The following is a 24,608-nucleotide window of genomic DNA, read 5'->3' as shown; positions in this document are numbered from 1 at the left end:
GTTCTAACTTGACCAGTCTTGCCTTCCATCCAGCTGCATTACACTTTTCCAGTTTCCTTCATCCTTTTAGGTAAAAGATCATGTCAACTCCTTTTTGCATACTCAACAGCAATTGAATTCTCCTTTCTCCAAAACAAGGTTAAGAATGGATGCCGGCTAGTCTTGGTGGAAGCACAACATTTCCTCCCAAGTGATCACAGTCTTATCTCCTTCATAAACTACCAATCAGCTAGGTCAATTTATATTAATCTACGACACCGTGTTCTAGTTTATGATTCGATGGTAGTTAACCCATAATCCTTGATCTAATGAAGACTGAGGTTATCGTATATATCTAATGTATTAATGAAAGTACGTTGATCAACCGACCTCTTTAAGTTCCCTAGTTGAGTTGAGATAACCGGAACGGACAACCCAATTATAAACTTTTATATTCATCAAAAACTGGATTGGGGCGTCCACATAAAAAATTTACACCAAAAAAATTGTGCAAACAACATCCCTTAGGAGGGTGGCAGAAAGTCATTTTAGCACCTCTTACAACTGGGTCTGTGTCCGAACACAATGCGAATGACAGATTATTCCCCCTTTAACATTGCAACTCCGATTGGAGAAAAACTTAAAATTTATGTTAATTTTGTTTTTGCCTTCGGCACCAGCCGCACTCAATCCAAAACAAATTAACTCCTTATGACTTATAATCGGTCTACAAAACGAATTTACTTTCAGCAAAATAGTCCAGGGAGAGAACACAAAAAGCATAGAGAAGGAGAGGCACTAATATTCACAGTATAAGCACTCCTCCAGTTAATTCTAATCCCGATATATCAAAACGACTTAGAAAAAAAAGAACAAGCTCACGGCATGGATTTCAAATCCAAATTTAAAAACATTAAACTTAAAAACCATAGCAATCAAATTCTATAGAAGATAACTATGACTTCCGTATTACAACCACGGTACAGAGGTTTAAGAATCCCTAAATACTGAAATCCATACTCAGAGTTTGCCGAAAAAAGAAAGAAGACAATCGGTTCCTGTAATCAAATCCATCTGACCTGAAAATCCGGAACCAAATTATTTAGGGCGTCGAATTACTTGGACGCGCCGAGCAAGCTAGCCTGCTGCAACTCAAGCTCGTTGAGCTGCTGCTCGCGGTCCATCTCTATAATCAGAGGCACGACGAGCACGAGGAAGGTGGTGCCGGCAATCCACGCGGCTTTTCCGGTGCCCTTCAGGAGCTTCTTTGCGACGTAGGCGGTATCAAAAGCCGCTTTCTTGCCGCGGTACACGATGGGTGACTGGGAAACGGAGGTGGAAACACGGGACAGGATTCCGTCGTCCGACGACGCTCCGCCTCCTCTAGTAGACATTCTGGTGAAATTCTACGGCACGAGAAGACGGCAGCTTTTAGGGTTTTAATTTTGATGATAATGTTTTTGAGTTTTTGGAAGCCTCAAAAGGAAGAGAAGATAAAAGAGGAAATAAATTGATGGAATATTCTACCATTCCAAATTAGCTGTGCCGATATTCAAACAATTATATAATAAATTGTGAGGTAAACTCATCCAATTTTTTTTTTAAAATTTAATTATTATAAATATTTTTTTTAATATTTAAAATTATTAAAATATTTTTTTTTGTATTTAATGCAATCCCTGAATAGAGGCGTATAATTGTTTATTTTACCCTACTACACTTTTTTAAATAAAAACTTGTAAAATAATCAAAATGGATGGAAAATTCTGAAAAGCTATAAAATAAAAAACTATACACTTAATTTAACAAAATTTCAAAAAAATTAAGAAAAAAATAAAATTGTAACTTATAGTATTTGGTCTGTTTATTGTAAAAATAGATAAAAACTTAGTGGATTAAACTAGTTGTTGGACGACTTTTATATTAATAAATATTGATAATTTTTAAATAATAAAAAACATTTATAATTATATTGAATTCTAGAGCAACTTCTTTAAGTTTTAAGGCCCTGTTTACTTCGATAATCGTATTGAATGAAGATAGGATTATCATTTACTAAATAAATAATAAAAAAAATCCTATATAATTAGTCATGCGTTTACTTATGTGTATTATCAAAATGGGATATATTATATCAAGTGTTTATTTCGATAAATCTACATGCTTTTGGTATAAAAATTACTTTTGAGCCATTGATTATGAAATTTAATAGACAATGTAATAATAATAATAATATATTATTATTATTTTATTGTCATTATTGTAATTATTGTTATTGATAATATCATTTTATTGTCATTATTGTAAGTATTGTTATTGATAATATTATTTTATTGTCATTATCATAATTATTGTTATTATTATTATTGGTATTATCATTATTATTATTATTATTAAATCAAATTTCAAGAGTACATTGGTCGTTCACATTTAGTGCAACTTTGGACTAATTTAATACCCATTCAAATGTAACAGTCATTAGTACAAAATTTTAATTTTATACCGAGTCCCATACAACACTGTATTAACTTATATTAATTTTTTTACATAGGCTTATACATTAAAGTAAATGTGGCCTAATTGTATTAGAATCCGACAATGATGGTAAAATTATTTTAAAAATGTAAAATAAGAAAAAATATAGTACATTGAAAAGTCTTTAGTTTTTAATTTTCAAACTTATAAAAACCAAAAAGAAGATTTTAATTCAATACGAATCTTTATAGTAAATTTAAAAAAATAATAATTTATTTATTTTTTTTAATAAATTACATTGAATATTTTTGAAAGTCACCCTCTTGATAATAACGCATATCCAACAATTGATCTGTTCATCAGGGTTTTATTTAAATTTTGTGTTGTATTTGGAGCTTAAATGATAATTCTAAATACTTTTTAAAAAAGATTATATACCTTTTTTACAATAGTGTCCTCTCAACATCAATTTTTTATAGTTTTTTTTTATAATAACGCTCGTCTATTACATAATTATGTTACACATCAGGAATATTATTTATTAGTAATTTTTTAAATAATAAGAGAGTATTTTTAGTTGCATTAAACCTTAAGAGAGCTTGGTGCAGTTTATTCAAAAATTAAATTAAATTCTTATATGGGACTAATGCTCATTATTAAAATTTAAAACTATCACTAATTTTATGATATTATTTATTTATTTTGGTACCCAGAGTAATATTCTAGGTCATATTTAATTAATAAATATATTTATTGGTTATTAAAAATAATTTTTTATTTATTAAAAATAATTAATATATTATTGAATAAATAATTATAAAATTATAATTTTTAAAATTAAAAATAATAATCAATTAGTATTAAATATTAACTATATATCAATTAAGTATTAATTACTAGTTAAAATTCTATACTAATAATTTAACAAAAACTTGAAAAAAGAAGAATTGTTCGTTTATCTAGGCTAAGTTTGAGCCCAAATTTCAATAAAAAAACAATAATTAATTAAAAAACATACTAGTGTCTATGATATATGAACACGGACACAGCGACACGATATGAAGACACGGACACATCGATACGATATGGAGACACGAAAAATGTTAAAAAATTTGGACAGGACAGGACACGACATTGAAGCTGCTATACATAATATATTTTTATTATATATATTTTTTATTTTTTTATTAAAATTAAAATATATAATATAAAAAATATTAAGATAAAATACAAAATAAATATGGTTAAATCTACATTAATCGAACATGACTTCAAAAATATATACATAATCAGTTTATCATCAACACCTCTCCAATTTTTAGTAATTTCATCATAATGTTTTTAGTTTAAGAGGTGTGAATTATTATTATTTTTTTTATTAAGCTTAAAAGTTCATTTTTTCTTAAAGACAACCTAATTTTTTTGAAATTATATTAACAAAAAATCAAAATATGTCCAAAATGTGTTGGCGTGTCCTGTCTCTCTCTCTTTTTTTTTTTTTTTAATTTTTGGACACGGCATTGTGTCCGAAGCATGTTCCAGCTATATCCAATATTATGTGAGGACAATTTTTTTAAATGTGCGTGTATTATCAACTAGTGTCCAATACCCCCAAATTTCATAGTAGTGCTTCCAATATTTGAAAACAGTGCAAAGGGGCGGTTTATTCAAGGAGTTAGAGTGGGCCGTGTGGACGGATGAGTGGATAGAGCCCATCAAGTACACCGTGCTCCCCACGAGTCCATAACAAACCTTAGGTGCTCCGCGTTGCCGTTTCCGATTACAAAATAAAGCCCTAATTTCCAAATTCCCTCTTTTCCCCTTTCCCTCGACCAAAAACCTCAAACACGAAAACCTCTTCTCGTTGAAAGAGAGAGTGAGAAAAAGAGGGAGACATCACAGTTTGCCTCTGGAAAGTTCGCGATTTCCTCGTCGTCTCCTCTCTCGCTTACAGGTTATATGAAATTTTTTCTCGTATCTTCGCTGCTCATTTTTATCCGTAATTCACTCGTTTATGTGTGGTTCCTTACTGCAGTTATGTGGGGGTAAACAGTGTCGGTTATCTTTTTCCGTTTTTATGTTTTTCTTTTTAGTTATTGTAATTGTTCTGTGAATTCAGCTTTGTTTTCCTTGGGCATTTGTGTTTCCGTTGTGGCAGTGGTATGGTCTAGGGTTTATTCCGCGAAACCCTAATTGTAGCTTGTTTGTAGATTATTGGTTCTGTCAGGTTCTACATGGTTTTTTTTGCAAATGAATTGAGTTGACTATTCGGCTACTTTCCCTTGGGGTTTTGTTGATTCAGGCAATTAGTTAAGTTATGAGTGTCATTAGGATATTTGCTTCTTCGACCGGTGCTAGTATAAAAATAGAAGTTTAGTGTAGCATTTCTTAGTTGCCTGGTCTGCCAGTAAGACTGTAAGAGATCTCTTGAGCGGTACTGTAATAGCAGTAGTGAGCAGTTAATCACTGAATGCATAGCCTAGTTATGACTCTTTGTGTTTTTTCTATAATTACTTGCAAAATTATGCAATTATATGAAACATATACTGAGAGTTGGGGATTTGGTTGGTCATACCTGTCATTTTCTGATGAACAGAGCAATGTTTTTCATTTGATTTGCATATAAGTTGCTAAGATTAAACATTTCTCTGCTGCTGTCTTAAGAAAACGATCTAGAGCTCAATTATTTCATGGCAGTCCTCTGAATGATGGGCATTCATGTGCTGTATGGAATATGGATATCTCAATTTTAAGTGATGAAATATGAATTTAGCATGTGGTGTCTTGAATTTACTCTGACAAAGTAAACAGCCTTGTGGCATAATGTTTTAAGTTATAAAATTAGTTACTGTTTAGTTGTATCAGATTGATTCATGCCGTTGGAAATCAACAGAGAAATTTGGAATTGATTTATTACTTAGTCATGCATGTATATTAATGCTAACTTTACTGATGCTTTGGCCAAATCTGCTTGCAATTTATGCAGTTCTTGGTGGACACCTGATTGGTAATATGGGTGACAGTGAGACCGTGATGGAACAAACACCTTACAGCAATGCGAGTGTAACCGCTGCTTCTGATGCTGGTGGGTCTGCTGCTCAGGCCACTAATACGGTTGGTCCTGTTTCTGCCACTGTATCTAGTACAGGAGTGGTAGTTTCTTCTGATGGAAGTATGAATACAGATGATTCGGCGGCTCATGGTTCTGATATTGGTGCTGGAAATGCCTACGGCACAGCAGTAAATTCCGTCCAGCATGAAAACCCTATTGTAATGGCATATGATGCTAATGAAAATCCTGCTGGTCCTGCAAACTCTTCTCTGGATTCAGCTCAAGTTGCTGGTTATGATTCTTCATTGAATGGTAATGGTGTTAGTGAAGCAGGGGCCGGAGCAACAGCTGGTATTAGTGAAAATGGGGTCACTCCAGCTGATGGTATTGGATCTGGTCTGCATCAACCTGTGGATGGATCTGGTATTGATTCGTGATGCTCGCACAATCTTTTGTTGAGCGTAATTTTTTCCATTTCAATAATTCTATTGTATGTGGGACAGGCTGTTGAATGTGAATGAACACGTTAAAGGTGCTAGAGCTTGCTCTTCCCTGCCTTTTGACAGTTTCAATAAGGTCTCATTAGTTGTTTGTTCATATGGAAGGGACAATTTTGAAATCCAGCAAAACGCTTCTCAAAAAATTATGTACCATTTGGAATGACTCTGAAAAGTTTGAAAAATGTGCTGTTCTACTCGGACATCAATGCTGTAGTAAGAATTAAATAATTTAAAACCTTGTTTATTTTTGCAAATGGTATTACATTTGAATGCGTTATCGCGTATGTAGTTTCTTTGAAAATCGTCTATAAGAGTATGCAACTATTTTGTGCTAAGTCATATGTTGGTCCTCTGCAATGCATTTTGTTGTGACTTTTGTGATTACTTCATGGCACAGCTTTAAGATGCACATATGGACAAGAAAATTACATGCAATTTGGTACTAATTTCCTTCTGATGCACTATACTATGGAAGCCAACGCTTGTTTCATTGAATAACAATTCACGTATCAAAGCATTTTTCTACAGGCCTTAGCGCAGAAGAAGAAAGATTGTGGAGTATAGTGACGGCTAATTCTTTGGATTTCAATGCCTGGACTGCATTAATTGAAGAAACAGAGAGAATGTCAGAGGTATGCCTGGTGGAATCAAATTAGGCTTGTCTTGGTGTTCTACTCGTATTGGTTTTGTTTCTGATGTTACAAATATGGAGCTTGTATCTTGTTGCAATGCTTTCCGATTTGAGTTAAAACTGAGGTGAAAAAACTACTCTATTGACATAAAACTTGTCTTTTATAAAGTGCCTTCTTCGAATTGGTTGTGGGGGACTCTCCTAGTTATTCTTTGTCCCTTTGATGGCTATCAATTTGAAATAGCTTGCTTATTCATTTATTTATTTTTTTTCCATTTCTAGGGTAACATTTCAAAAATTCAAAAAGTCTATGATACCTTTTTAGCCGAATTTCCTCTATGCTATGGTTACTGGAAGAAGTATGCTGATCATGAGGCGCGCCTCAGCTCAGTGGATAAAGTTGCAGAGGTTTATGAACGAGCTGTTCAAGGAGTTACCTACTCTGTGGACATGTGGTTGCATTATTGTGTTTTTGCTATTGGAACATATGGAGATCCTGACACCATCAGAAGGTAATTTGCTAAGTATTACTTTACTTACTTTTAACCTCTGAGGTCTCCATGAATTTCTAGATGTTATCGTGTCGAAGTGATCTTTTATTGCTCTCTAACATGATTTCAGCTATCTGCAACAGCGATTACTGAAGTATAAGGTATAAAGGTTTGTAGGGAATGCACATTAGATAAAGTTTTCTCTGATGTGTAAACCCTTGCTTTCTCGGCTACTTTATATGGTAGCCGAGTTTGCTTCGTTCCATTTGTAACACGGCCTAGTCACCCCTTCAGTTATACTTCTCCTTAGGTTAGTAATTAATTCTTCATGAAACTTTTGCTGCTTTTTACCATGGCACATGAGGTGCTTCAATACACAATTGCTGCCTGAAGATGTCGCACAGTAAGGTTAAGATGGCCTGTATGCCTCCTCCCTTGACGAGCTGTGTAAGATTCTTTTCAGGAAGGTAAATGCAGCAATTTGTTAGTTCAGAATTCACAAGTGCTCTTTGAGTGAAATTTTGTCCCTTTCCAACATGAATCCTCTGTAGGCTTTTATGGTTAACTGTGGAATCACTTTCCGTCTTACTGAATGTTACAATTGTATTTTACTGTTGTTCCAGGTTATTTGAAAGAGCATTAGCGTATGTTGGGACTGATTACTTATGCTTTCCACTTTGGGACAAATACATTGAGTATGAAATTTCGCAACAAGATTGGCCTCGTGTTGCCACAATTTACACAAGGGTATTGGAAATTCCAAATCAGCAGCTGGATCGTTATTTCGAAGGGTAAGCTTTTCATACATTAGGGCTTGCTGCTTCTATAGTTTTTTTGGATATTACAGTTAACTCATTCTTGACTGTATCTATAGCCTACTCTTCTGCCCCTGCTTCTTTTGCCTGGTTCCTTGTCTGTGGTTCAGTGATCTATAACTGGGTGGCTTGAGGACTATAGGAGTGTGTATCTCCATTCCAGTATCAGATCATGTCAATCTCTCTGTTGCTTCAGTTGTTTAGTAGTTGCAAACAAAATTATAGACCATCACACCATTTGCAATTGTTATGAAGAAAATTTCCTGGTCTCCATTTGCCTTCAGTATTTCCTTTGCTTTCATTTTTTCTTCCTTTACATTGGTTGAGAGAAGCAGCACCTGTCATTCCATTTAATCTCGACTCTTGACGATTTGTTTGTATTGGTATTAAGTTATACGCATATGCATGCTAGTTTTCTTGTCATGAGTTAATTATTTTAGCGGTTTGGCATGTTGTACAGATTTAAAGAATTGGTTGCTAGTAGGCCTCTGTCTGAGTTGCGAACAGCTGAAGAAGCTGCTGTTGCAGCTGGTGCAAATACTGAAGCTGCTGGTCAAGAAAATGAGGGAGAGGTTCCTCCTACTGGTCCGGAACAATCTTCTAAGGCTGTAAGTGCAAGCTTAAAAGATGCTGAGGAGTTGGAGAAGTATATCGCCATTAGAGAAGAGATATATAAGAAAGCTAAAGACTTCGATTCTAAGATCATTGGTTTTGAAACAGCTATTAGGAGGCCATACTTTCATGTGCGGCCCCTCAATGCTGCAGAACTTGAAAATTGGCATAACTATCTTGATTTTATTGAAGGTGGTGGTGACTTCAATAAGGTAACCAAGTTCATTGGTTTCAGACATTTTTTAATTTAACTTGCCATGTAGCTTTAGTTGTCCTTGTTATACATTGACTTACAGTTAAGTATATCTGCCGCGTCATTTGCTTTATTGGCTAAACCGTTGGAGAAGCATCTTTTAAAACGGGATATTGAACTTGGACTAAAGCATGGGCCATCCATTTGCTTTCTATAAGGCTAAGTACTTCAAACTCTCATTTGTGAGTCGAAATTCTGGGTTCATGATAGTGCAGTATGTCAATATATTTGTTTTTAAAGTTCCAATGTTATGCATGCAGGTTGTTCTTATCTTCCTAAACATCTATCTGTCAGGCAAGGAGGGTCCCTCCTCTGGTATTTGAGGGGCCTCCCTGTTCCGCCAGCGGAGTATTTCTTGTGCATTTCTCCTTGGTCCTTTCATGTTATTTCTTCCATTCACACAATATTGCATTTGGAATTGTTGATCTGTAACTTTATCTGTGTCCTCAGGTTGTTAACGTCTATGAAAGATGTCTAGTAGCTTGCGCCAATTACCCTGAATACTGGATACGATATATTTTGTGCATGGAAGCTAGTGGCAGCATGGAGCTCGCTGAAAATGCACTTGCTAGAGCTACTCAAGTCTTTGTGAAGGTACGGAGTTTTGTTATGGTGTGTTTTAATCTATCATCCAAGTGTCCTAGTACATCGGCTGAGGGAACTCGTATATGATATGTTGCTAGTAGTACATGTTTGTTATGCAAGAAAAAGAAAGATGTTTTATTGGCAACAGATAAGAAGATAATAGAGATCTTTGTCACCATACATTTCCCCAAGTCAAACCTTTGATTTTAGCACGTGGACAAGTATGCATTTAACATTTTAGCTTTTTTCCATTGTGAATATATGATTGATGCTAGGGCATGCTGGAATGATTTATTTATCAGTGCCCTTAATTGCATATACCTTTGTCTCTAGGGTCTAAATATGTTAGTTATGAATCTTAACTTTATTTTAGCTGCATTTGACTTGTTAATCAGATTGAAACTGTTCCGGATCTTTTCTCCTAATTTTACCATTTATTTGGTGTTGTCATGTGTCACTTTTATTTCCTTCATGTACATGTTTGGTTTACTAGTCATGCCATGCAATATTCTTTTGTTATTAAGTAAAATTTGTATAGGAGAGTATCAGTGAGGCTTTTTGGAAATGTGGAATTAAACCCAAATTGTCAATGGCAGAGAGGAACCTTGAGATTGAATAAGTTTTTTCTGTTTTGTTTGATGTTAAATTTAGTTTCGGATATGTATGATAGAAGAGGCAAAGATACTGCTTAGGGTTAAAACAGAAACCAAAATTTGACTGGAGATTGTTTCTTTGAATTCATCCAAAGGTAGCCTGCAAAACAAGGAAGATATTAGCTTTACGTAGTGATTATGGATCTCAAATGTATTACAGTTCTAGAGATTTGTTTTTTTTAGTGCTGTATTCTCTGCTATTTACTTGCTTATAGCTTGGAATTTTTAATGTGTCTATACCCCTGTAATCAATTGCTATTGATGAAATGGTATTTGTTGAGTGAGAGTCCACATGTGCTTGTCAGAGTAAACATTGCTTTCTGGTGGTTAAGTTATGATCTGTCTGAACAGAGGCAACCAGAGATCCATCTTTTTGCTGCTCGATTTAAGGAGCAGCATGGTGACATTTCTGGAGCCCGAGCTGCTTATCAACTTGTGCACACTGGTATTTCACCTGGTCTTCTCGAAGCAATCATCAAGCATGCGAACATGGAAAACCGACTTGTAAGTTTGCACGATAAGCTGTTCTGATTCAGGCTAACACTGTTTCTACAGATTTCTAACTGCAGTTTCTCTTCTGTTTCACAGGGAAACCTGGATGATGCATGTTCCTTATATGAGCAGGCAATTTCAATTGAAAAAGGAAAGGAGCAGTCACAGACTTTGCCTTTGTTGTTCGCTCAATACTCACGTTTTGTGTTCTTGGTGTGTTCTTATATTTCTAACCGTCGTTTGATGCTGTTTCTCGGTAGTTTATTCCATTTTCTGATGTCTAGGGCCTATGTTTAATGAATAAAGCTGTGCACTGTGCTCTGCTTTCTGTTATGCCTGTTTCTTGCATTCAAGGTATTAAGTTAATTTCTGGAATACCAGACATGATTTTGAATTTGTAAAAGGTGCAATACATTTGCGTTTGGATGGCTACTAATAGACGTGGATGAGTTGCCTCCTAGGTTTAGCATGTGTTTTATGGCATCTGTTATTTGTTTGATAATATGAAACCCTCATGGGAACTTGTTGATATGAATTTGTTATATTCCTATTTGCATGTGGAGGTGCGACCTTGGTGGCAACTGAAAGCACTCATTTCTTTCATGACTTATGTTGTTCCAAGTACATGTTAGGAGCTTTTTTCCTGTGTTGTGTGTGACATCTCATGTATTTAAACTTTTGTTGGAAGGTTTCTGGCAATGCTGATAAGGCAAGGGAGATTCTTGTTCAAGGTGCGGAGAGTGCGCAAATGTCAAAGCCCCTATTGGAGGTTGTCCACCCGCTCCTTCTCCTTTTCCCCTCACCCAAATTAAGATAAAAAAACCTGTGGAAACTGGAAAGAAAAATGGCTCGTAGTTTTGTGTATAGGAAGATACATTTGCCTCTGTTTCCTCATGACATTTCCACTTGGTTTCATTTTTATATGTTGCAGGCAATGATCCACTTAGAGTCAATTCAGTCGCTTCCGAAGCAAATAGAATATTTAGATTCCTTGGTTGAAAAATTCATCGTTCCTAATCCCGAAAACCCTAGTATCGCAAGTGTTGAAGAAAGAGAGGAACTATCAAGCATTTTCTTGGAGGTAATAAAGCACCTAGCCATCCACAACTTGTTTGAACTTGAAGTCGAACTAACAATATTGTGCTTGCAGAACTTTAAAATTATTAACTTGCCTATGTCTGGGTTGTCCTCATTTGTCGCTTTTACATGGTTGCAATCAGCGTCCTATATATTTTTTTGTGTATATGTATGGTATCTCTTAATATGTGCTGCAATTGAGTTGTGTTGTAATATATTTTTCTTGAGCTCCTTGTCTTGTAATGGGAGTGTTTGTTGAAAATGTTGGTACCTGAGTTCGCGTAGTGGCTTTATTGGTTTCATCATCTCTGTGGACAGTTTGACTTTTTGCAACTTCCAGCACTTAAGTTTTATCCTGTTTTTCCACCGGTATTGTGCCCATGAGATGCTAATCTGCTACTGTAGTTGTTAGCACTTATGTTGTTTTGCTGGCAAACAAAATGTTTGGCTTATGGTTTGACAATGGATTTTGCAGTTCTTGGATCTCTTTGGAAATGCACAATCCATAAAAAAGGCTGATGATCGACATGCAAAACTGTTCTTGCACCACAAAAGCACAGCAGAGTCAAGGAAGCGTCATTCAGAGGATTATTTAGTCTCAGACAGAACGAAACTTGCAAAATCACTTAGTTCAACATCTGCTCCTTCGGTGATGGGTGCATATCCCAGTACTCAAAATCAGTGGGCGGCAGGTTATGGTGTACAACCTCAAGCTTGGCCTCAGGCCTCGCAGGCTCAGGCACAACAATGGACCCCAGGCTATGCACAACAGGTGGTTCTTCTTGTTCTTTTTTCTTTTTCCTTTTTGTTGGTGTGTGGGGGTTGGGGGGGAGCAAAAACATAGACATTTTTCTGAAACTCATATACGTAATATTACTGACTGAGAGATCAGTTTTTCTCACGTTAAATTAATTTTGGGCTACCTGCCTAAGGACCTAAAGCAAGGTTGTAGGTGGGGTTAACTTGAAATAATTTTTTTTTGTTATGAAGTTGGTGTCTAGAACCTAGAAATTGTGATTTTGGATTGCCGCCTTGTTTTTCTAGGCTGCATATGGTGCATATGGTAGTTATGGAACGGGTTACACTCATCCACAAGTACCCACATCTGTGCCCCAAACTGCTGCTGCATATGGAACTTATCCTCCGACTTATCCAGCACAGGTAACTAAAACTTTATTGATCTATTATTCTCTAGTTATTTTTCAGCTACTTTCTTTTCTTGTGCTTGAGAAATTGCATTATTCTCCCTTTTTTTTCTGTGTTTGAAAATTTTATCAGTTCCTGAGACCTTACAAAATGTGATTACTCCCTCCTACTGGAGGTTTCTATCTTAGTTCTCCCATTTCATCGTTTCATACAAGATTTTGGAGACATACAACAATATCAAATCTATTTATGGTTATAGTTTAGCCCATTTCTGTCAAATTTACACTATTCTGTTTTCTCATGAAGTTGATTGGTCCTCTTATTCAGGCTTTTCCCCAGCAGGCGTATGCACAGCCAACAGCAGCTGCAACTTTGACCCCAGCCCAGCAGCCTGCTGCAGCTCCTCCTGCTACATATTACTCCAGTTACTACTGAGAGGGAGAAGGCTAATTGCAATCAGTTTTGCTGTCTGTACTCTGATCTGTAGGTCGGCTGTATGATATAGACCAATACCATGAGTTTTTATGTGCATGGAAGTGGTTCACGTTGTTCGGGATAGTAGGCAGGATGGTAGATGTAGTGTTGTGGTCTACATTTTAACAAGCCCCCATTGTATTTTTCCGAATCATTTTGTTCCCAAATTATTTTTCTTACTGTTTCTTATCAAGGATAGATGGCTTATAGAAGATGGATGGATGTGATGGCGGGTTAGATTATGTTTTGGTTTTAAAGTCATGTTCGTTATTAGTTAACAACTTGACATAAAAAAAAGAATCATGGAAGATGTAATCTAATTTGGATTTGTGGTGTCGTTAATTGGGGGGGGGGGGGGGGTTAAAATGGGGAATGTGGACTACGTTCTAGGTGCTGTTGTGTTTTAAGACTTTATTTCAATAGTCTTCTTGGTCTTCTTCAATGTTATGTTGATTTTTTTTCTTTCTTTTCCTCTACAGAACTTTAAGAGGGTATGCATGATTTCAGTTCAGGCTCAACCACTTCAAACAGTTACTTCCATCCACCTTCTACAATTTAGTAACGGAAGTCGGAACATGAAATCTGTCAATTCTAATACATCGAGAAACAAGTGAAAGACTTTTCAGTTCATACCTGAAAAGTTAGATATGTGATGACTTGAGGTACAACATGAATAGCAGTTACATTGTAAAACACTGTCGCTAGATATTTGGTAAAATTATGAATTGATTTCAAGAAATTCTAACTTTAGGGGATGGATGCTATTGTATTTAATCCTTTTTGGGTTTAACTGTATTTTTGTCCTTGGATTATGTCAATTTGATATTTTAGTCCTTCATATTATTAGAATTACAGCCTCAGTGAATCAAGTTCAATGATTCAATCATTCAGAAGAAATAACTCAGAAGGATGGCATTAACTCTTCAGGAGATGAAAGGGCATGAATCAAAGTATAGTGAATCTCAAAATAATCCTGCATATTTTAACTTTGTGAATTCATGACTCATTTGGTCAAAAAATCTAAGATCACTCGAAAGTTTTATGTGGCTTGCATGTGTCTGTGGACGGTCGGCGGTCGATTTGAAGTTATTTTTGGCCAAATATGTCCTAAACTTGGAAAAATCAAAAGTATACAAAGCTATTTTGCCGATTCTTATAATGTAAAGGATTAAAATGTCAAATAAATATAATTAGTGGAGGAATTACAATGTAGTTAAACTTAATTTTTATGTAACAAACGTAAGTATAATTAATTGTCTGGTAAGAATATAATTAAGTTGATTTCATGATAGAGTTGCATGCTTTTGTGATGTTAGATTTAGTTAAACAGAAATGGCTATTTTGAGATGGTAATTCTGCATCTCCCCCGTTTAGATAGAGTTAACCAAATTTGGTATCCAAACATTCACCCGCGGTTTACTCGTTCCGACAGTACAATCAACGGAGTCCATCCTAGCCCTTGAAACCCACATCTCTGGTTACCAGGTAAACGGTCAAGATCCTGTTCTTTCAGAAAAAATATAAAAGAAACCCAATATACGTAAGCAATCATTATACAATTCCAGTTTCTCCTCAGTTTTCAAAACGCACACTCTCTCTCTGTCTGTGATCCGTTTCACTGTTCCTGCTTGCCATCTCTTTGAAACTTCGCTACCTCTCTCTCTATCGCAAACGCATCGGCTGACACACGGGTCTTTCACCCGTTGAAGAGTGATCGATGAGTGGTTTTGTCGCTTCAATGGCGTTGTAATATGTATTTATTAGTCAAGAACATAGAGAAAGAAATAAGAGGGAAGCTCCACTCTGGAGTACTTATTATGTCTTTTCCAACCCTAGAGCTATTCATCATCTAGGGTTTTAAGTTTTTGCTGTTACTGTTTGTGAAGAGATTGATATTAGCGGGGAAGATGGCGAATCAGCACGCTGCTCCAGTGACCGCAGCTCAAGTATAATATGATTTTTCATGTTTCTTGCATCTGCATGGCCTGTATTGTTGTTTCTTTTGTTCTGTTTTTTGTATTTTTAGTGGAAAGACTGTACGTTATTGAGATTGATTGAATTGTGAACTTTTGTTTGGTATTAGGTTGGCTCGTATTTCGTTCAGCAGTATTATCAGGTGTTCCAACAGCAACGGGATTATGTGCACCAGTTTTACACTGATTCCAGCTCTATGATTCGAGTTGATGGAGAAATCAGCGCTTCTGCCTCTGATATGGTGGTAATGGCATTTTTCTCAACACCATTATTACATTTGGATTTTTTATTTTTGACGTGGGATTAGATTTATATATTATTCTATGATAAGAAATAATGTGATTATTTGAATAAAATTGTTGCATGTATGATATACCTCTGATATAGCCCTACCTAATTTCTAGCTTTCTTTGATTTGGGTAATTCTTTTGCCTTAAATATTTATGAACATGTTTATATGGATCACATAAATAAGCTGTTTCCAGATCAGTTATGAAGAAAGAACAAATAATTGAACATCAAAATTGTCCTTCCGATTTTATATCTCAGGTTTTAATGCCTCTGATAAGTTGTTTGACTTAGATTTGTTTTTATATTTATTTTATTCGGATAATGACTTACATTTGTATTTTAGTATGATTTGGCTACATCCTTCATTGCTGCTCATATGTTTCTTTTGTTTATGTCGTACATGTGACTTAGAGTTCTTAAACTACCAAGTAGCCCATTCGAATGATTCGTGTTCTATGCCTTGTGTATCAAGTATTTAGATGCAAGTTTTGGCTGGAGTAGAGTGTTTCTCCTCATCAGGGTTATTTTAGTAAATTAGCTAAAGTGCATGAAGTCATGCATTTACGTTATGTGATTGGTATTAAAACTGAGTATACTGGCAAACATGCTCTTCAAAAATATTTTCTCTGTATGACTTATTTTCTTAGAGTTTGAAGATGATCTGGCCTCTTTAGGATGGTTTTTCAAGAATTCTGTATGCCAAGAAAGTGATAGTTTCATTTTCTGTATTGATACACGGTCCTTGATAAGGTCTGATATAAAGTTCCTGTGCCTAGAATGTCAGAGTATTGAACAGAAATGTTCTTTAAGTATGCTACTGTGTTGTATGGATGAACTACTGAATGATTGTTACTTCATGTCTACGGTTGATAAGTGAAAGACCCCTAACTAGATCCACATCCTCTACCTTAGCCTTAGAATATAGGCATGAATTCACAGTTGATTCAACAAGAGCAATCACCCTTTTGAAAGACGATTTGTGAGCTGGTCTTTCTTCTTACCCTTTAGCTATTCCACTCTTCTCATAAGTCGAAGTGGCATGTGAGAAGTCATTCAAAGGACTTTCTGCTTTAGCTTCAATCATATTAAGATGAAAATGGATTTTCCCATGTCCTATTCAATTCAATAAATGGGCATTCACTTGATTGGAAGTCAAGGATAGTCCTTTTATACTTTTTCTTAGCAAATGCCTTCTTAACCGACAGAAGTGAGGTCAAATACAGTGCTTTGGGCGATGCATCTTGGGCATTGCAATTACTGATACAAAGGTCTAGCATGCAATTAATGGAAATCCTTTTCTTTTGAGCTTTATTACATACAATAAATGTATTATCCCCAGAAGGAAAACGAGAGTTATTGAAGAAAATTGAACGCCAGGAAACTTCAATTTGGTGTGAGTTTGGTGATAATCTGCAATTTTGGTTTGGAAAACAGAAATTAGGAATCCTCAATTTTATTGCATAGCCTCCTTGATATTGATGAAAAATTTCTATGTAGTAATCTAATTGTAAAACAATGAGAAAGTCTTTCAAAGGATCCAAATTACAATGTTTATCCATATAAATATTTCTAGAAGTATATCATTATTAGAAACATCCAGCAGTCTCATTGAGGAAAATTGAAAATCAATATTGAGGTAATCTAGAGAAGCCTAGCCATAGGGAATTTGCATTTTTCTCTAGGTAGTAAATTGTGATACGAACAACTTTCCATGAATCAGATCAAATACATGTTAGATAACATCAGAAAAAATAGATACAAGTAAAAAGCATGGATCTGTGTGCTCCTGCATTTAAGCAGCAAACAGTGGAATTCTTTGTGCAAACCAGATGAAAATTTTGTTTTCCTCTCCTCAGCAATTAGCTTCTGATATATCAGGTTGTTTTACAAATGTCACTGGCTCATTGCAGATATCTAAACTTTGTTATCCAACTTTCTACCTGTTGATTCTGCACAAAAAATGTCTGGAGATTGAATGTATTAAATCATGTTTTATCATCAATTAATGCTTTCACATATTTGTTTTCCTTCAGAAAATCCATCAACTAATCATGTCACTAGATTTTACTGGAATCGAGATCAAGACAATAAATGCCCTTGAGTCTTGGAGTGGAGGTGTTCTTGTAGTTGTTTCTGGTTCTGTCAAGTCAATAGATTTCAGTGGGGGGAGGAAATTTGTTCAGACCTTTTTCCTTGCTCCCCAAGAGAAAGGCTATTTTGTTCTGAATGATATGTTTCATTTTGCTGATGAGGAGGTACCACATCAATCTTCTGTAGCTCAAGAACAGAATGTTGATTGTCAGCCTACTATTTCTAGTCATCTTCCTGATCCACCAGGTACAGTTGACTGATCTCGTGATACTTCGCATGTATTTTGAACTCAATACCTTTCTTCTAGAGCTCAATGTAATACTTGTAAGCACATTCTTTTGCAGAAAGCTCTTTATTCTGTATCTCTTCGTCCATAGTTTTAGGTGGTACTGTGTCAATAGGAAATTTCTATTGGGTCAGGTTTATGACTGATGGATATCATGTAGATCAGAAATTGTCAGATTGTGATATCACACAAATACATTTGCATCTTTAGACCGATTTTAAGTGCATGATGCCTATAACGTTTTTGAATTCAAGATGGCCAATTTCTCTAATAAAGCAGGTGGCTGATCACATAGAAAATTATCACAGATTTGTCATAGAAAATTTACATCTTTCCACCTATTTTAACCTACAGCATGAGTATTTCTGGAAATTTTAGATTCTAGATCTCAAAGGTGTCTGGATAAATCAGGTATCAGTTCTTTTAATGAATTATTATCAAGCTCCGATGTCTGGTCGCTTGTTATTTCTGGCTCATTCTGTTGTTTAAGGTGAACATTTAGATTTCATGACGCAGACTGAGATAGGTGTGAAATTCAGTTATTGGAACCGGACTGTTGAATTTTCAAAAACCCTGATCATTTTCATGCTGAGATGTGTAGAATGTTGAGTTTATTGTTCCATGTGCCTTAAATGTACTGGAATATGGAAAATTGCTTTTACCTATGCATCATTATTAGGCTAAATTGGTCCTTCTCTGCAACAGTAGCTGACTATCCATTGGAGGAGGCTGCTAGGAATTATGTGAACTCCTTTCATATTGATGGAGGTGACCCAGTCCAAGAATATAGTTATCAGGAGTCTGAGCCTGAGAATGAGACAGATCAGCTGGACCCTGAGCCTGAGATTGAGCCCGTGCCTGAGGCTGTGGTCGGCAGATTAACGGAGGAAACTCCTATTGAAGAATCAAGCCCCTTTCCTCAAAGTGCAGTGACTACCCCGCAAGGACCTCAGCCTTCCGCACAGGAACCCATTGCAGAGCCTGGAAAACTGACTTATGCTTCTATAGTAAGCATCATTTCTAGCACAGAAATGTGCAATAAGATGTTCTTATGACTGCTGCATAACAATCAAATGAACTTCAGTTAGAAAGAAGATTGTTATTAGCATGTCAAGTGCGTGAACTATGTCAGCTCAATTCTTAAAAAATTATGGACTTGAAACCTCCCATATAATCCATCACCATGGGAGACAAAAGAGAAAAAGACAATAATCCATAAATCCAGAAGAAAGGAAATCACATTTGGGGGGAGTGAGGGGAGTAATCAAAAAAGAAGGTGACAGGTCAAGTTTGGTGCAAGTAGAGAATACTTATTACGGTAATGTAGCCTGGTTATATAAGGAGGGTGGGGTTCTGGTCCTTTTTTTTTGAATCTTCTTTCAGTATCTGAGCAGTATAATTTCAATTATGGAATTAAGTTTTCCAGTCTGTCACATATATCCTGGCAGTTCTATTGGAATTGGTTTTTTTCATCTTTTTTCTTTGCACAATGTTGTGATATGCTGCTTATGTGTTCATTAGATTTTCTAACTGGTTTTATTTTCCTCTCCTGTTGCTTTGAAAATTCAAAGTTGCGGGCTAAAGGGAAACCTCCATCATCATTCATTTCTCCACCAGCTATCACTCGGACTGCACCACCAGCTGCAGATAGAAACCACATTTCACAGCCTTCAAGGCAGCAGTCAGCCCCAACTTCACCAAATTCTCGTGGGTATGCCGGGGAAGGAGCTCTGCCATTAAAGGAAGGTAAAGGGTTTGTTACTTTTTAAATTGATTAGATTGTAGTGCGTAAGTTTATCATCAATGGATATGTCTGTTTTTGCTGTTAACCTTTGTTTGTTATCACGCTCTTGTTCTCTATGAAAGGGCAAAATGATTGATGATTAGCAAGACATTGCAATTAATGTTGCATCTTGCATGGAGTTTTAGATTCTTACCTCAGGATTACTACTTTCTCCTAATTATAATTTGCTTTGACAAGATTCTGTTTTATTCTCACAGGGGACTTGAAATCTGTCTATGTGAGGAACTTGCCTTCTACAGTGACGAGTCTTGATGTTCTGCAAGAATTTAAGAGTTTCGGGAATATCAATTCTGATGGAGTCTTCTTGAGGAATCGAGTGGTCGAACTCCTTTCTAACTATCTTTATGAGTATCTTTTATGCATCTGTGGAATTTCTAATTTGCTTGTGGTGGACAGGATACTGGTATTTGCTTTGCGTTTATCGAGTTTGAAGATGTTCTGTCTGCTCAGAGTGCAATCAAGGTTTGAATCCTTTCCATTTGGACACTATTCTGTCCTTTCTTGGTTTTCCCAAAAGTTTTAGTGAGTGCTAGTTTCCAGATTCGAGCTGTTTCACTGTGTTGTGTTTTCAGGATATTTTATCGCAGCTGTTCTCCATGTTTAGGGAATCTCTGTTTGGTTATCGCTATATTTTGCAGCAAATATATAAGTTATTCCATATTGTGTCTGTAATAGACTGCATACATATCAAAGGAACTTTGGAATCCATATTCCATGTTGTGCCTAAATATGTGACTTGAGTAATACGGTCATCTGTCTGGTCTAGGAATATCTTTGTATACTAATTGTTCTAGGAGAGCGTGCTCCGTGCTTCCGTTTTTACTGAATTACATGTTAGTTTGGTACTCTGTCTTCCTATTTGCGTATTGTGACCACCTTATACTCAATTCCTAAGAATAATCAAGAGCTGTAGGAAAATAATCAAATTGTACTTTATGCTCGTCTTGATTTGATGTTGACTGTGTATCTGGTTTTGAATGTAGTTATATTTTGCTTTTCTTTTGTAGGCTTCTCCAATTCAATTCGCTGGAAGGAGAGTCTACATTGAGCAGAGAAAACCAAACCCTGTTGCTTCTCGTGGTGGAAGTATGTGCTTCAAATGCTTCTACTTTCCTGCAGAAATTGGGCCAGCCCCATGTTAGCTTTTGCGATTCTTTCTGTTAAGCTATTTGATATTCCAGCAGTTCATTTTTTGCACTGGACTTCACTGTTTCATGCTATCTATCTATACTACTCCTAGATGAGGGTGTGTCATCTTCTAAGAAAAATTGAAGGACCTTCTGGATTTCCAAAGTTTTAAGGATGGGTAGTTGAAATCTTCAAAGCACTTTGAGAACAGCCTAGATATCATGATTTTGATGGTTTTAATGATTAAATCAAGGCCTTATCATGATTGTGACAGTTTTTAATGATAAAATGCAGGCTAGAAAATTACACACGTTTATGATCTTTTTGGTCTTTCTCAGAAAATGAATGCTAGATATAGTCTTACCATTTGTTGACTTATTGCTGCATTTGAATTGCCTTGATCAGGAAGTGGGGGAAGAGGCAGTGGAGGGCGTGGTGGAAGGTCATCTGGAAGGGGAAGTGACAGAAATGGCATCAGATCCAACAGTCTCCGTGGTACTTGATGCAATTATCATCACCAAAAAATTTTGAATGGCCTGCTTATGCTACCATAACTTCAGTTTTTAAAGTAGAAGCAAATGATGCTTGTTTTATTGTTTTTTTCAAATGGAAACTTCATATAGAAGAACAATTTTGATTCCAATTTTTCTTGCTAAAAGTGTAATGCTTTTTTCTTGTTTGTGCTTTTACCTTCCAATTTGAGGGGAGCATATCTTGGTGTTCGAGAGGGGTTCTTGTGAAAGTATTTTTACCTAGTAATTCAATGGTGAACATGATAACACCTTTGGCCTGCATCTCTGGCTTTATGAATACATGAAATATTTCTCTGTTCATGTTATATCCCGGACGCCATCTTCTTTCTCTAGTGCCTCTACTGTGATTCTGTTCCAATTACATCTGGGAATTGGTCATCCTAATTGTGTGAGCAACAGTTCTGGATCCATGCATACTAGCCTTGTTTACCACTTTGTTAGTCATTAGTCATTTCGACATGTGCATGTCATCTCTTGGCAAGATTAACATTTTACTCGGTTTCCCTGAACATATTTAGCACTGTTGGAGGTTTACAAGTTGCCTCGTTGCTGGCGAGAACTCTTTCCAGAATATGGAACTAAGGCTGCCTGTATCACATGACAATGTACTGTCTAGTTAGGCTTCTTGCACAGTTCCTTTTATGGCACTGTGGCGCTGTTCTGTGTTTGGATCCTGAATTTTAGACATTAAGGAAAAACGATTTCCTTGCTTCAAATTGGTAACTTTACATTTCCAGCTTTAGACATTTTGCTCTCCTCACTGAAAACCAAAGTCCAAACTTAGTAGTATTTGATGACAAGGATGATGTTTAAGAATCCAAACTAGCTATTATTATTTGTAGCAGTGTATTCTTCCTGAATATACACCCTGTAACATTTGCATCTTGTGGATATATTACCCCAACTTCATATTATGGAAACAAGGACATATAATCTTCTATATGCTTTTATAAATCTTGTTTTCCTATAAATTGTCTGAACTTGCATTTACACTAAGCAGTTGCAGAAGCCATGAGTTCACGGTGGAAGAGTAGCTGCCCTACTCGGGAATTTTCTGTAGCATTTTCTTCATCCTCTTCTGTATCCCACAGGAAACTAGCATAGGCAGCATGTATGTGGCTGGTAAGACAGATAGTTGTCAGTAAGTCTAAGTATGATGAAAGTTTAGACATGAAAGCGGAAAATGTTGCCTACATCTTTGTGTTTGTGTGTGCAAATGTAGACCTGAGAGTTTGTGTGTGTTTTCTCAAACCTGTCATCTGATGAAGCTTGCAGTGCTCGTTCAAAATAGATAGCAGCCCTCTCTTTGTCATGGTGGAGCTCCCATATCAGTTTAGCATACTGTGACAGAATTTCACCATCTTCTGGATCTGCCAGAATTGCCCTGGAGTAATATTCTTCAGCCCTCTGAAGATCACCCTTTTTCTGTCCATAACAATTGCATCCGAAAATTTTTATAAACAGAGAACAGAATCATGATTGGCACAATTGACAAGTTTTGGGCTATAGGGAAACTTGCCTGATACAAGAACTGGGCATAGTTTCTCAGGACCAATGGATTTCCAGGATCTCCCTCCACCATGTTCTTGTAATGCTCTTCCATGCTAAGGCCATGGCTGTCGCCACCATCGCGGTCGAAAGCGACCGGCCTATAGCTTCCTCCACCACCATTACTGCCGCCGCCGTCAATAAAACTGATTCCTGAGATACCAAGCCCTGCTGCAAGATACATTTTCCCTTCACCTTCTAGTCTCAAACTACTACCATAACCATTCACATTAGTCCCCATTTGTTCCAAAAGCAAGTTCTCCATTCTGAATGGACTGACACTATCTTCCACCTCTAATTCTTCATCATTCACTTCACCTTCTTCCTCAATCGCCTCCTCCTCATCATCACTATCACCGTCTTCGAAACGAGCTCCCGGATGGTGAACCGAGAAAGAAGGAATTGCCTCCAGAGTGCAGCTGTTACTCTTTCTGGCAGATTTTTTGGAAAGACTGAACTCATCAACATTGTATGAAGCATCAACCAGCTCTTGCAAGTTCCCTTCAGATTGAGCCCTTCGAAACTCATTGCCAGAACTCCTACTTGTGCCCTTGATTTCAGCCACTGAAGGAGAATGAAAGAGGGATTTGCTCAAATTCTGAGACCCTCCATTGGTACAAGAAAGCTTGCCATGAATGGTGTTTGGTGTATGTTTCTGCGTGGAGCCATGCAGCTCACACAGGTGATGGCTGCTGCTGTTGGGGCTCTCTGCAAACGACGGAAGAAGAGATCCAAGAACTGGCGTAGAGGAGCTTCTTAGCATCATGACTACTCTTTCCCTCTTGATTGGCAGATATGATGTTCAATATCCCCTGTTTGTTTATCAATAAGATGAGATACAATTGTGTGGAAGAGAAAAAAAGGGTCGCTGATCTTCTTAAAAAAGGTTATCTATAGCAATAAATAATAGCTTGAGCAAGTGGACATAATTCATTGCCTTTTCACTTGTAAAAGCAGTTGAGATTGTGATGAGGAGAGTTGAGAAAGGAACATAACATGGACATGAACATGAGAATTCATGCACTAATACCACATCTCTACGAACCTGCAAGTATCTAATTCTTTTTCTTTCTTTATAGTTTTCTACAAACATCCAAGTTAAAATCATTACAACTCAGGTACGTAGTTCCATGCATTTAAGAAACAAACTTACCTTAAATTTTGTTGTATTCAAGAACCCTCCGAGTTGAAGAAATGAAAGCCAATTTGCAGGTGGAGGGTTGTTCAAAAATGTTATGGGAGATACCCTTTTATACATAAAGGAAAAAAACAAAGAAGAGAAAATAGAATAAAATATAGGAATTACCTGAAACATACGAAATTCTTGACAAGTTGTGTCCATGTACGAGATTGTATGGTGGAGGATTGATGAATCCAACTGTTCGTTGTTGGGACAAACATTTTTATGAGCTTGTGATTCATGTTGGGCCTCTTAAAATTGTGTAGGTGGAAAACTATTTAGTTTTTGTTCTATATGGAAGGTGCAAATTGTAGGAATAATACAGACTACCAACGTTGAAACACGTTTATGGACTTTACTTTAGGATATTCTTCTTGTTTCCCTAGTATTCTTCTTCTACTCCTTCCTTACAGCTGTAAACGTGTCTACCGTGTCCTCTTTTTGGTTTTCTTTTTTAAGGATAAATTACATTAAATTTTTTAAAAGTTTGGTATAATTATAAATAATTTATTTTATTTAAAAAATTATAAATATTTTT

General features: G+C 36.2%; 4 protein-coding genes and 1 long non-coding RNA gene across 10 annotated transcripts; 2 read left to right on the top strand and 3 right to left on the bottom strand.

Annotated features, from left to right (window-relative positions):
* Positions 1 to 898: 898 nt before the first annotated feature.
* LOC105163459 (mitochondrial import receptor subunit TOM9-2) lies at positions 899 to 1,516 on the bottom strand. The gene has a single exon (XM_011081809.3). The coding sequence runs from the start codon at positions 1,371 to 1,373 to the stop codon at positions 1,095 to 1,097; it is 279 nt and encodes a 92-aa protein (XP_011080111.2). The 5' UTR covers positions 1,374 to 1,516; the 3' UTR covers positions 899 to 1,094.
* Positions 1,517 to 4,198: 2,682 nt separating this feature from the next.
* On the top strand, positions 4,199 to 14,073 carry PRP39 (Tetratricopeptide repeat (TPR)-like superfamily protein). Of its 3 annotated transcripts, XM_088881589.1 has the most exons (15): positions 4,199 to 4,408; positions 5,441 to 5,929; positions 6,535 to 6,638; positions 6,920 to 7,149; positions 7,752 to 7,919; positions 8,404 to 8,767; positions 9,259 to 9,402; positions 10,398 to 10,550; positions 10,635 to 10,751; positions 11,227 to 11,307; positions 11,470 to 11,619; positions 12,091 to 12,387; positions 12,660 to 12,776; positions 13,089 to 13,244; positions 13,715 to 14,073. In XM_088881589.1, the coding sequence occupies exons 2-14, from the start codon at positions 5,467 to 5,469 to the stop codon at positions 13,194 to 13,196; spliced, it is 2,496 nt and encodes an 831-aa protein (XP_088737715.1). In that variant the 5' UTR covers positions 4,199 to 4,408; positions 5,441 to 5,466; the 3' UTR covers positions 13,197 to 13,244; positions 13,715 to 14,073. The 3 variants fall into 3 exon arrangements, with proteins under 3 accessions (XP_088737715.1, XP_011080112.1, XP_020550231.1); XM_011081810.3 differs by lacking the exon at positions 13,715 to 14,073 and having other exon boundaries at positions 13,089 to 13,447; XM_020694572.2 differs by lacking the exons at positions 4,199 to 4,408; positions 13,715 to 14,073 and having other exon boundaries at positions 5,441 to 5,568; positions 5,639 to 5,929; positions 13,089 to 13,447.
* Positions 14,074 to 14,783: 710 nt separating this feature from the next.
* LOC105163462 (nuclear transport factor 2) lies at positions 14,784 to 21,603 on the top strand. Of its 3 annotated transcripts, none has more exons than XM_020694761.2 (9): positions 14,784 to 15,181; positions 15,319 to 15,453; positions 17,534 to 17,837; positions 18,586 to 18,884; positions 19,449 to 19,623; positions 19,879 to 20,000; positions 20,078 to 20,143; positions 20,689 to 20,767; positions 21,215 to 21,603. In XM_020694761.2, the coding sequence occupies exons 1-9, from the start codon at positions 15,143 to 15,145 to the stop codon at positions 21,310 to 21,312; spliced, it is 1,317 nt and encodes a 438-aa protein (XP_020550420.1). In that variant the 5' UTR covers positions 14,784 to 15,142; the 3' UTR covers positions 21,313 to 21,603. The 3 variants fall into 3 exon arrangements, with proteins under 3 accessions (XP_020550420.1, XP_088738071.1, XP_011080116.1); XM_088881945.1 differs by having other exon boundaries at positions 18,583 to 18,884; positions 20,689 to 20,818; XM_011081814.3 differs by having other exon boundaries at positions 14,785 to 15,181; positions 18,583 to 18,884.
* On the bottom strand, positions 20,410 to 21,713 carry LOC148787954 (uncharacterized). Its single transcript, XR_016066021.1, has 3 exons — positions 21,562 to 21,713; positions 21,174 to 21,256; positions 20,410 to 20,794 (listed from the first exon to the last, which is right to left on the bottom strand). It is a non-coding gene; the product is annotated as an uncharacterized LOC148787954 (long non-coding RNA).
* A 437-nt stretch (positions 21,714 to 22,150) lies between these two features.
* On the bottom strand, positions 22,151 to 24,352 carry LOC105163461 (uncharacterized). Of its 2 annotated transcripts, none has more exons than XM_011081813.3 (4): positions 24,197 to 24,352; positions 22,862 to 23,702; positions 22,595 to 22,767; positions 22,151 to 22,461 (listed from the first exon to the last, which is right to left on the bottom strand). In XM_011081813.3, exons 2-4 carry the CDS (start codon positions 23,654 to 23,656, stop codon positions 22,335 to 22,337), a joined length of 1,095 nt encoding a protein of 364 aa, XP_011080115.1. In that variant the 5' UTR covers positions 23,657 to 23,702; positions 24,197 to 24,352; the 3' UTR covers positions 22,151 to 22,334. The 2 variants fall into 2 exon arrangements, with proteins under 2 accessions (XP_011080115.1, XP_011080114.1); XM_011081812.3 differs by lacking the exon at positions 24,197 to 24,352 and adding an exon at positions 24,044 to 24,190.
* Positions 24,353 to 24,608: the final 256 nt, after the last annotated feature.

This window comes from Sesamum indicum, linkage group LG6 (assembly GCF_026168435.1).
Source record: "Sesamum indicum cultivar Baizhima isolate 11 linkage group LG6, ASM2616843v1, whole genome shotgun sequence".
NCBI lineage: Eukaryota > Viridiplantae > Streptophyta > Magnoliopsida > Lamiales > Pedaliaceae > Sesamum > Sesamum indicum.
This window is presented reverse-complemented; position numbering and strand designations above follow the sequence as displayed.